This window comes from Mustelus asterias, chromosome 26, assembly GCF_964213995.1.
Source record: "Mustelus asterias chromosome 26, sMusAst1.hap1.1, whole genome shotgun sequence".
NCBI classification, from domain to species: Eukaryota; Metazoa; Chordata; class Chondrichthyes; order Carcharhiniformes; family Triakidae; genus Mustelus; species Mustelus asterias.
The window spans coordinates 41,644,050-41,655,927 of record NC_135826.1 but is presented as its reverse complement, the minus strand read 5'-3'; the positions used below and the strand labels follow the sequence as shown (position 1 = coordinate 41,655,927).

At 46.9% G+C, this 11,878-nt stretch overlaps 1 protein-coding gene across 1 annotated transcript in view; it reads right to left on the bottom strand.

Moving 5' to 3' along the window:
- Positions 1 to 1,519: 1,519 nt before the first annotated feature.
- Positions 1,520 to 11,878, bottom strand: part of rab3ab (RAB3A, member RAS oncogene family, b) — a 28,519-nt gene continuing 18,160 nt past the window's right edge. The window contains exons 4-5 of the mRNA XM_078198549.1: positions 10,250 to 10,374; positions 1,520 to 3,765 (exon numbers count right to left, since the gene is read on the bottom strand). Coding sequence (XP_078054675.1) covers positions 3,575 to 3,765; positions 10,250 to 10,374 — 316 coding nt within the window. The 3' untranslated portion in view covers positions 1,520 to 3,574. The remainder of the gene's footprint in view (positions 3,766 to 10,249; positions 10,375 to 11,878) is intronic.

Genomic DNA, 11,878 nt, shown 5'->3' with positions numbered 1-11,878 from the left:
TTGTACAGAGGTACATTGAGTGCTTTGAAAGAGAAAGCTGTCACAAGCTGATTAAATGGTGCAAAGTTGTGCTGAGGACATTAAGACGTTAACTACACGATACAGGCACACATTGACTGGTACTCTGGCTTTTTACACTTATTTACAATAAGGAAGACCTTATCTGGAGAGCTGTTTTTTTTCCCCTATTCTTCTTGCAATTTTTATTTGCAAGGTGTGACATGCTATGTGACGTCCTCTTGTGTCCAATTACCCCCCCTCCAATCCCGCCCCCCTCCACCAGCAAAAATAAAAATCGGGATCTGGGTCAAAGTTTGAGAAGAATATAAAATGAAACGTGGATCACTGCCTCAGGATTTATAGAGCTTCAGCCTCACAGATGAAGACTTGATTTCACTTCACCAGATAAAGGGGATGAGAGTTTCATTGCCCCACTTTGTAAAAGTCCATTCTCTCTGGCAAGGCTGGCATCTATTGCCCATTCCCCAATGGCCCTGAGAAGGTGGTGGTGAGCCGGCTTCTTGAACTGACACAACAAGAGTGTGCTTCAGAGTTAGCCAGGTTGACGTGGGAGGGCCTGGAGTCACGTATAGGCACAGAGCAGGTAAGAACAGCAGGTCTTTCTCCCTGAAAGAATGAGAGTGAACCCATTGGGTTTTTAAAATGATAAACTGAATGGGGCTGAGATGGAGGTGGGGGCGGAGTTGGATGAAGAGTGAGGGTAAGTCCAGCTGTGAGGCTGTTTGCGGTGTCTATCTTCCCAGCACTCACTTCCTGGATATGAAGACTGGGCACTGGGGTCACATCCTCCAGCATCCCCCTGGATAACAGAGGTAAATAGAATAATGTGAAAAGATAGAGTCGGGGGGCGGGGGCCTCAAGATTTAGAGATCAAAGATGGCCACCAGCGAGAGTCAATGTCAACTGTTCAATGACAAAAGCTTTGCACACAACACAGCAAGTATCACATGTGCATAGCACCCAACACGGTTTCCATTGTCATCAGTGTAACCAGATCTTGAGTCTGTAGGCCAGGGCAGTGTGGAGTGAGGGCCATACAGCATTGCCCAGTATCACAGAGCACAGTTACACTGATAGACGGGGGAGGGCAGATTGGGTTGTTAGTCCGATAGTATAACCACAATACGACTGTAATCATGGTCATTCATATCACCATTAGTTCATTAGTAATGATTAAATAAAAATTAATGATCAATGAGGGAGTCAGAGGTTAATGGGGAGGGGAGGGGGGGGGGTGCGGGGGAGGGCAAGACAGGAAAGTAGAACTGAGGCCACAATCAGATCATCCATGATCTTATCAAATAGCAGAGCAGTTTATGGGGATGGGATAGTTTGTGGGGACAGTTTATGGGGACAGGACAGTTTGTGGGGACAGTTTATGGGGGCGGGACAGTTTGTGGAGATGGGACAGTTTATAGGGACAGTTTATGGGAAATGGGAGAGTTTGTGGGGACGGGACAGTTTATGGGAAATGGGACAGTTTGTGGGGACGGGACAGTTTGTGGGGACGGGACAGTTTTTGGGGACGGGATCATTTATGGGGACAGTTTATGGGGATGGGACAGTTTATGGGGCAGATTATGGGGAATGGGAGAGTTTATGGGGATTTGCCACAATGTATATTTTTAAAATTCTATGAAAGGTCTTCTTGTTGCCTCTTTGATGGGGCAATGTTTGATTGCTGAGACTGTTTCTGCTCAGCTATTAGGTTGAGTGTGGGGACTGGAGTCACAGAGACACCCCAGGCAGGGTGAGGACGGCAAGTTTCCTTCCCTGATCGAACACTGGGAGCTGTTTGGGTTTTTAATGACAATCTGATGTCATTTCTATAGAAATAAACTGAGCTTAGTTTCTAAGTTCCGGATTATTTCCAAAATGAATTCAAATTCTCAAATAAACCTGGCATGAATCGGACAGGGTACAGAAAGTCACTTTGTTGTATTCACAGCAGCCAGGAGATGGGCAGAGAATGCATGCCTTGGCAGACATGGTCACATCCCAGGAATGGATTTTCAAGATGTCACAAAGGCAGCAGGATCGGAGATTGTCTTCAGGTGTGTGGGAGTAATGAAGGTTCGTTCAGGAAGTGATTTATACCCTGGAGAGTGCTGGACAGTTATATAGAATGTACAGCGCAGAAACAGGCCATTCAGCCCACTAGTCTGTGTTGGTGCTTATCCTCTACCTGAGCCTCCTCTCACCCCCCACCCCCCTCCCTATCTCACCCAATCATCAAATCCTTCAGTTTTAGACTCTTCCACTTCCCCTTAAATATACAATTTCCAACAACCATTCCCTGAGCGGACGAATCCCACATTCTCATCACTCTCTGGATGACGACATTTTTCTCTACATCGACCCTAACAAATCCCTTCATCATTTTAAAGACCTCCATTAGATTACATCTTCAACCCTTCCTGACAGTTAAAACCTCTCTCTCAGTTTTAGGATCCTCGCATGAATCCTTTTGCACCTTCACCAGTGTCTCTGGGTCCTTTTTGTAATAGAGTTTAGTACTCCAAGTGTCGTTTAACTAAGATTGTTTAGTGTAACAACTCTGATATTCCGTTCTATTTTTCTAGAAATTAAGCCAATTTTTGTTTGCTTTTTACTGATCTTATTAGGCTGTGTACAGGAATGCCCATGCAGATTATGCTGTGTAGCATTGGCTGGTACGAGTGGACTGCGAGTTGCCTTCAGGCTGGCTAATGTTTATGTGAGTTGAGGGGGCAGTCAGGGCAATTCTCCTAGTCACAGTCAGAAAATGATCGAGGCATTCACTTCATCACTTTGACTATGTAGATTCCTCGCCATCTCCCCAAACACCTGCAGCCAGAGCTAACAGGCTTCATCCTTTTGTGGTGTGTAGTGTATGTACATGTGCTCACACTTCAGTGCAGGGAAAATATTTGACAGAGAGAGAGACAAAGAGAACGATAGAAAAAGAGAGACAGCATGAGAATGTCCGAGAGAGACACACACGCACACTCAGACACAGGGAAATGTGCAGCCACAACTGGGTGTATCAGAGATGGCACAAGATTAATTTTCACACATGAGAATAATTCACAGAGAAAAAAAAACTTAAGAATAAATAAACATACATTGCAAAATACTTAACCTCCCTCCTCAGGTAGACGGTCAAGGAGCTAAGGCTCAGGGAGCGGTCGATAAGCAGATGGCTTTCTGACCAACCCTTTGTAATTAAAATCATGATTGTCACAGATGCCAGAATTCACCGCTGCGGTAACCAACGTTAGGGATTAGTGAGTAACAGGACAATAGACTATGAGTTTTATATAACTTTGTATAACTCTGCGCACCAACCACACAGCACCCTGCTCTGTGCGTTGCTTCTGGTTTGAGATTTTGTTGTAAGGTAACTTCTGGTTCTGTATGTTTGTGTCCATTTGGGTACCTGCATGCGCCTTCTTGCGTTTTAAAGGGAGAGAGAGAGAGAGGAGGAAAGGACTGGGTGGAGATAGAGACAGAGATAAAGGAGGACAAAAATAAAAGGAAGGAGGTGTTGGGGGCTTGCTTCCAGGGAGGGTGTTTAGCAGCCGCAGTCCTGGTGAGGAGGGGTGGGTTGCTCGTTCAGCTGTGTACCTTGCTTGGCGCCGGTCACTGCAGGGTCTGCTGCGTCTAAGCTCTCGGACATCTTTTCACAGATGATGTCCACGAGCCGCTCAAACGTTTGTTTGACGTTGATGTTGTCCTTGGCGCTGGCTTCAAAAAACTCAAACCCTGCAACCAGAAAAACCCAAAAGCAGCTGTAATTTTCATTTGGTGGACAATGTCAGGAGAACAAGAGATCTAAAGGAAATACACAAATGTACAAATTAAGAGCAGGAGCAGGCCATTTGACCCTTCGAGCTTGATCCATCATTTGATAAGAATGTGACTGATCTGCTTGTGGCCTCAACTCTAGAAACAGATCATAGACACTAGAATCCCTACAGTGCAGAAGAAAGCCATTCAGCCCATCGAGTCTGCACCAACAACAATCCCACCCAGGCCCTATCCCCGTAACCCCACACATTTACCCCACTAATCCCTCTAACCTGCACATCCTGGGACACTAAGGGTCTATTTAGCATGACCAATCAACCTAACCTGCACATCTTTGGAGTGTGGGAGGAAACCGGAGCATCCGGAGGAAACCCACACAGACACGGGGAGAACGTGCAGACTACACACAGAGAGTGACCCAAGCCGGGAATTGAACCTGGGTCCCTGGAGCTGTGAGGCAGCCGCGCTAACCACTGTGCCACCATGCCACCCACTTTCCTGCCCATTCCACAATATCCTTTGATGCTTGTTGGTCAGGACTGTATCCACCTGCGCCTTAACAATATTCAGCAATAACTGACTCATTGATGCTCACGTTGGGTACCGCCAGGGTCGCTCAGCTCCTGACCTCATTACAGACTTGTTCCAAACCTGGATTAAAGAGCTGAATTCCAGAGGTGAGATGAGAGTGACAGCCCTTGACATCAAGGCCGCATTCGACCGAGTGTGGCATCAAGGAGCCCTAGCAAAACTGGAGTCAATGGGAATCAAGAAGAAAACTCTCCACTGGCTGGAGTCATAGCCGACACAAAGGAAGATGGTTGTGGTGGTTGGAGATTAACCATCTCAAAGTCAGCACGGACGAAAGTGGATGTGAAAGCCACAGCGCCTGAGATCGCATTGTTAACACAATCTTACGTTGGGTGCCCAATTAAGGCCCACCCTGTGTGTAATGCGTTGCTGGTAGAGATCGCACTGAGTGGGAACACATAGGGCATGGGGTCAAATGGGGACCTGGCAACTGGGGCCGGGGGTTTAAATCCTGAGGAGGCAGCTCCTTGAAGGCTCCAGGAGTTGTGGGGAGGGGCTGAGGGCTCTGTGTGGTTTAAGGCGAGTAACTTCCCTGTTGTCCAGCAATGGCTTAGGTGACAGGAGGTCATGCAAGGCGGGTTAAGTTCCCCCCCGTTTCACAGATGAGTGCCTGTCTGCGTTGGTGCAGGGAGTCAGTGCCAGACGCAACATCCTGATGCCCAGGGATGGCATGAGAAGGTCGCATTGCCTGATAAAGAAGGCCTGGATGGAGGTCACCATCCAAATATGTCACCCACTGTGGCTGGATCAAAATCCTGGAACTCCCTCCCTAACAGCACATTGGGTGTGCCTACGCCACATGGACTGCAGAAATTCACGAAAATGGCTCACCACCACCTTCTCAAGGACAGTTGGGGCAATAAATGTTGGCCAGTCAGCGATGGCCACATCCCATAAAAGAACATCAAAAAATCAACTCCAGCATTTTCCCTGTGCCAGATGTTGGGCTAACTGCTTTCTCTCTCTCGCTCCTTTCTTGAATAGAGGAGTTACAAAGAGGAAAGACAGATGGAGAGATGAGAATTTCATTTATATAGCACCTTTCATAATCTTGGAATGTCCCAAAGAGCTTTAAAGTTGATTAAGTACCGACAATACAGCTGCAATGTAGGACAGGTGTCAGCCAATTTGAACACAGCAAGATCCCATGCTCAGCCATGTTGGCAATGACTAGATAATCTGCTTTTAATGTGGTTAATTGAGGGGTAGTTTTTGGGCTAAGGCGCCTCTGTTTTCCTGCCTCTTAGTGGCTTTGGAAATCATTTAAATTCACTGAGAAGACAGATAGGTGTTTGGTTCAAAATCTCATCCTAATGTTGGCACCTCTGCCAGCGCAGCACTCTCCTAATACTGCATCAATTTAGATTTGGTCTTTAGACTGGGCCTTGGATCTATGCCCTTCCCACTCTAGGGAGAGCTGACGGGAAGATTCAGGTTGGGGAGCGGAGGATGCAGTCCGTGTTCTTGCTGCTGTTGACCTTCCAGTGAATACTGACAGTTAGAATGTCGGGTGATGACAGTCGGACAGCCTAATGTTTGAAGAATATACACTTGAGTGAGCTGTGGGAGGACTATAAGTGTCCACGGAACATTCCAGACCTTCCATGGGCATGTTGTACCAACACTTGGTCAATCTACTGCAACCTAATTGGAATAGACAGCTGGATAAACAGCAGCTGCCATTCGGGTAACTCTCCTCCCACCTCCCATCCCCAGAGCAACGGTCGGATTTTCAAGAAGCCTATTAATCTCGAGTTCTTGAGGTAAACCCCAGCTCCTTCAGATACCTTCTCCTCAAGAACATTAGGAGGCCATTCATCCCCTTGGATGTGTTCTGCCATTCAGTTTGTTTATGTTTGGTCTGCTCCTTAATTCAGTTAACCCGTTGCTCTCTCTCAGTTCCCCAATGCTATAAACATCTATTGTCCTCAGTGTTGAACTCCCAGCACCCGCAGATTTAAATTCCAGTTTTCCCTTACCGTCTGTGTAGGAAAAAATACGTCCTGATTTTACTCCTGGAATTTTACCGCTCTACCTTCCGGTTCTGGGCTCACCCACCAGAGGTAATACTTTCATAAAATCATCAAATCCGTACAGCAGAATGAGGCCATTTGGTCCATCAAGTGTGCACCAACTCTCCAACAGAGCTTCCGACCCAGTACCTTATCCCTGAAGCCCCATGTATTTACCCGCTAATCCACCTAACCCGTAGATCTTTGGACTGTGGGAGGAAATGGGAGCAGACACAGGGAGAATGTGCAGACTCCATACAGACTGGAATTGAACCCGGGTCCCTGGCGCTGTGAGGCAGCTGTGCTAACCACTGTGCCACCAGTTTCGCTCCATCTGTCTCATCAAATCCCTTTGGTGTCAGGGAGATTAGCAGGGTAAATACGTGGGGTTCCAGGATAGGGGGCCTGGGTGGGATTGCTGTGGGTGTAGGCTCGGTGGACCGAATGGCCTCCTTCTGCACTGTCGGGATTCTGTTATTTTATTTTAAATACCCCAGTTAGATCGTACAAATTTGGAGCAGGAATGCTGCTAATGCTTGTGTAGTAGGGGCAGGAGGTGAATACATGCCTGCAAGATGAGGGTGGGGGGGGGGGGGGGGTGCAAATGCCTTTGAGGTGGTGGTAGGAGGTGCTCTGATGTTTGTGCCTATGTGTGTGTGTGTGTATATGTGTGTGTGTGTGTGTGTATTTGTGTATGTGTATTTGTGTGGGGGAGGGGGAGCTTTTATGCAGATGGCGGCTCGATCTCTGTGGAATTGGCCTTGCCCGCTCCGTTAGGCCTCAACCGGCCCGAGTACCGGCACAAACCACGGCACTAGATTCTACGCGCTGAGTGCCGGTGAATCTGGAGAGAAAACTCGACTGTGCAACTGGCGAGCTACACGCCCGTTTTCAGCCTGACAAACTGACTCTTTGACAAAGTTTGGGAAGGCTCCACCCCTTATTTTTAAACAGTGATCCCTAGTTCGGGATTCTTCAGCAAGAGGAATCATCCCCTCTACATCCACCCTGCCAATACCCCTCAGCCTCCTATTTTTGGCGGAATACAAACAAAGTTCTTGCAATCTGTCAGCACATTTTAATCATAAATTAATCTCAATCCTGAAAGCTCCAGTTGCCCACCAGAATCTATCCTATGTTCTTGTTCTCGAGGGAGCGCAGCGAAGGTTTACCAGGCTGATTCTGGGGATGGTGGGACTGATGTATGGGAACAGGTTGACTAGGTTAGGATTGTTTTAGCTGGAGTTCAGATGAATGAGGGGGGGAATCTCAGAGACTTATAAAATTCTAACAGGACTAGACAGGGTAGATGCAGGGAGGATGTTCCCGATGGTGGGGGAGTCCAGAACCAGGGGTCACAGTCTAAGGATTCACGGTGGACCATTTAGGACGGAGATGAGGAGACATTTCTTCACCCAAAGAGTGGTGAGCCTGTGGAATTCATTACCATTGGAAGTAGTTGATGCCAAAACATGGAATATATTCAAGAGGCGGCTGGATATAGCACTTGGGGCGAACGGGATTAAAGGTTATGGGGAGAAAGCAGGATGAGGCTATTGAGTTGGACAATCAGCCATGAATATAATGAATGGCGGAGCAGGCTCGAAGGGCCGAACGGTCTCCTCCTGTTCCTATCTTCTATGTTTCTATGATTCTATCCCGTTACAGAGGGAGCATTCAGGATTGCCACTCTCTCTGATGGGAACACATTCAGAAAACACTCTTGATCCCATCTGCGCTTTCTTTGTGGATGGACCGAGTTTGAAAACATTCCCTTTTCCCAAATTCCTTTCTTACGCTGAACATTTTTCCCAAGGGATTTGAAACCTTTAACACAGGAATAATTTACTTGAAGAAATGTTGTCAGTTCCCATAATCTGAAAGCTCCATTGTGACATCCCATGTCCATTGAAATCTGCAAGAACTTCTGCTGCCCTCAACACTTGCCTGCTCTGTCCTCCCTCCAAAGGCAATGGAAATTCTTCAATTCCTTGGTGCTTTAACTGTCTGGAAACTTGAGCTCATCCAAAGCTTTTCTTTCTCTGCGTCCCACCAATGTTCATCTCCTGACTTTTCTGAAGTTCATTTTTGTGGAATGTGGGTGTCACTGGCCAGGCCAGCAATTATTACCCAAGTCCTGTTTAGCCAGCCCAGGTTCACACTGATCTACACTGACTCCTGGGCTAGCCACAATTTATTTATTTTTTTATTCCTGGGATTTGGGTTTCACTGACCAGGCCAGCATTTAGTGTCCATCCCTAATTGCCCTTGAGAAGGTGAGCTGCCTTCTTGAGCTGCTGCAGTCCGTGTGGTGTGGGTACACCTTGATATGGAGATACCGGCGTTGGACTGGAGTGGGCACAGTAAGTAGTCTCACAACACCAGGTTAAAGTCCAACAGGTTTATTTGGAATCACGAGCTCTCGAAGCGCTGCTCCTTCATCAGGTGAGTCACATCACTCACCTGATGAAGGAGCAGCACTCCGAAAGCATGTGATTCCAAATAAACCTGTTGGACTTTAACCTGGTGCTGTGACACATCTTACTGTGTGCTGAGCAGTTTGATACGGCTGAGTGGCTCTCTTAGCCATTTCAGAGGGCATTTAAAAGTCAACCACATTGTTGTGGCTCTGGAGTCACATGTGGCCAGGCCAAGTAAGGACGGCAGATTTCCTTCCCTAAAGGACATTGGTGAACCAGATGGGTTTTTCCGACAATTGACAATGGTTTCATGCTCATCAGTAGACTTTTAATTCCAGATTTTCATTGAATTCAAATACCACTATCTGCCGTGTTGGGATTTGTTGAAGAAGGATTATTACAGATTTTGGACCCAGGTGCCCAGAACAATACCTAGCCACTAACAAAAGCAAAATAAACACGAATGTTGGAAATCTGAAATATGAACAGAAAATGCTGGAAATACTCCGCAGATCTGGCAGCCTCTGTGGAGAGAGAAACACAGTTAATGTTTTGAGTCCCTACGACAGAACCAATCCGTTCTGGAGAACTCAGTTTGGACTTGAAACATTAACTGTCTCTCTCTCGCCACAGATGCTGCCAGACCTGCTGAGATTATCCAGCACATCCTGTTCTTACCTCACGATTACTATCCAGTGAAGATATCACAATGCCTCTAATTCTCATCTTCATTTTCAAATCCCTCCATGATCTCACCCGCTCCGTGCCTCTGTAATCTCCTCCAGCCCTACAAGCCTTCTACAAACCTCCAAGATTTCTGCATTTCTCCAACTTAGGCTCTCAAGCATCAATAATTTGCTCCACTCCCGATGGCCCCAAGTTCTGGAATTCCCTCCCTAAACCTTTGAACCTCTCTTTCTCTCTTTTTAATGACGCTCCTTAAAACCAACCTCCTTGACCAAGCTTTTAGCCGTCATAACGCCTTACGTGGTTTTGTGTTTGATTTTAGAGAAGTACTAGAAAAGTCAAGTACTCTGGGACATAGGTTTAGAGGAGATGCGCGAGGCAAGTTTTTTGCACAGAGGGTGGTGAATGTCTGGAATGCGCTGCCCGGGGAGGGGGTGGGAGCAGGTACGATAGCGGCATTTAAGGGGCATCTGGACGAATACATGAATAGGATGGGAATGGAAGGATACGGACTCTGTAAGTGCATCCGGTTTTAGTTTAGGCAAGCATCATGATCGGTTCAGGCTTGGAGGGCCAAAGGGCCTGTTCCTGCGCCATACTGTTCTTTATTTGATAATCGCTTCTATGAAGCGCTTTGGGGCATTTTGCCGTTTAAGGTTTCTATATAAATAGAGGTTGTTGTTGGGATCGGACGGGAACCTTACACAGTAAGAGCATTGCTTATCTTACCTAGATGATCAGCCAACTGCTTCCCTCCCTCTGCTAACACCACACGCTCATCTTCCATGTCGCACTTGTTTCCAACCAGTAAGACCTGGGCATTGTCCCACGAGTAGGTTTTTATTTGGGTCGACCTGTGGGGGACAGAGATCAATGTAATTAACATCGGTGAGGAGTAAAAAGAGCAAAGAGATTCTCAGGAATGGTCCCTTCGTTACACAAATGGACTGAACAGAAAGGGTTAACAACGTCACCATCTTCTGTGGGAAGGTGATTGGTCTGAGAATGTTACCGAGTGATTGCTTAGAAATCTTCCATTTAAAAAGAACATTTCTATCGCACGATTCGCAACCTCAGGACACCCCAAAGTGTTTACAGGCAATGAAATACTTTCTGAAGCGCTGTTGTAACGTAGTAAACGGGGCAATCGATGTATGCATAGCAAGATCCCACACACAAATGCAATTGTTTCAGTGCTGTTGGTTGAGGGATAAATATTGGGTAAAACTCTGGGTAAAACTCTCTCACTCTCCATAACCACACCAGAGCTTTATGGCTCTACCACGCATTGTGTGGAAATCCATCCTGGAGGTTCCCCCTCACACCACTACCTTCTTCATTCTTAAACTTCCGTCCCACAGGATTTGAACCTTTGCTACAACCCAGTGGGATCACTGAAATTTCCCTTTGTTCAGCTTGAAATAGTTCAGTCAGGTTCCCTCAAACCCCACCCTTGTTTCATAGAAACATAGAAGATAGGAACAGGAGGAGGCCATTCAGCCCTTCGAGCCTGCTCTGTCATTCATTACGACCATGGCTGATCGTCCAACTCAATAGCCTAATCCTGCTTTCTCCCCATAACCTTTGATCCCATTCGCCCCAAGTGCTATATCCAGCTGCCTCTTGAATACATTCAAATGTTTTGGCATCAACTACTTCCTGTGGTAATGAATTCCACAGGCTCACCACTCTTTGGGTGAAGAAACGTCTCCTCATCTCCATCCTAAATGGTCTACCCTGAGTCCTCAGACTGTGACACCTGGTTCTGGACTCCCCCACCATCAGGAACATCCTTCCTGCATCTCCTCTGTCGAGTCCGGTTAGAATTTTATAAGTCTCTATGAAATCCCCCCTCATTCATCTGAACTCCAGCGAAAACAAACCCAACCTAGTCAATCTCTCCTCAAAAATCAGTCTCGTCATCCCCAGAATCAGCCTGGTAAACCTGCGCTGCACTCCCTCGAGAGCAAGAACATCCTTCCTCAGAAAAGAAGACCAAAACTGCACACAATACTCTAGATGTGGCCTCACCAAGGCCCTGTATAATTGCAACAACACATCCCTACTCCTCTACTCGAAACCTCTCGCAATGAAGGCCAAAATACCCTTTGCCTTCTTTACCGCCTGCTGCACCTGCATGCTTACCTTCAGCGACTGGTGAACAATGGCACCCAGGTCCCACTGAACACTCCCCTCTCCCAATTTACAGCCATTCAGGTCGTCATCTGCCTTCTTGTTTTTGCTTCCAAAGTGAATAACTTCACATTTATCCAAATTATACTGCATCTGCCATTGATTTGCCCACTTTCAGTGTCCTCTGCACACTTTGCTCTACCACTCATCTTAGTAGTGGGGACT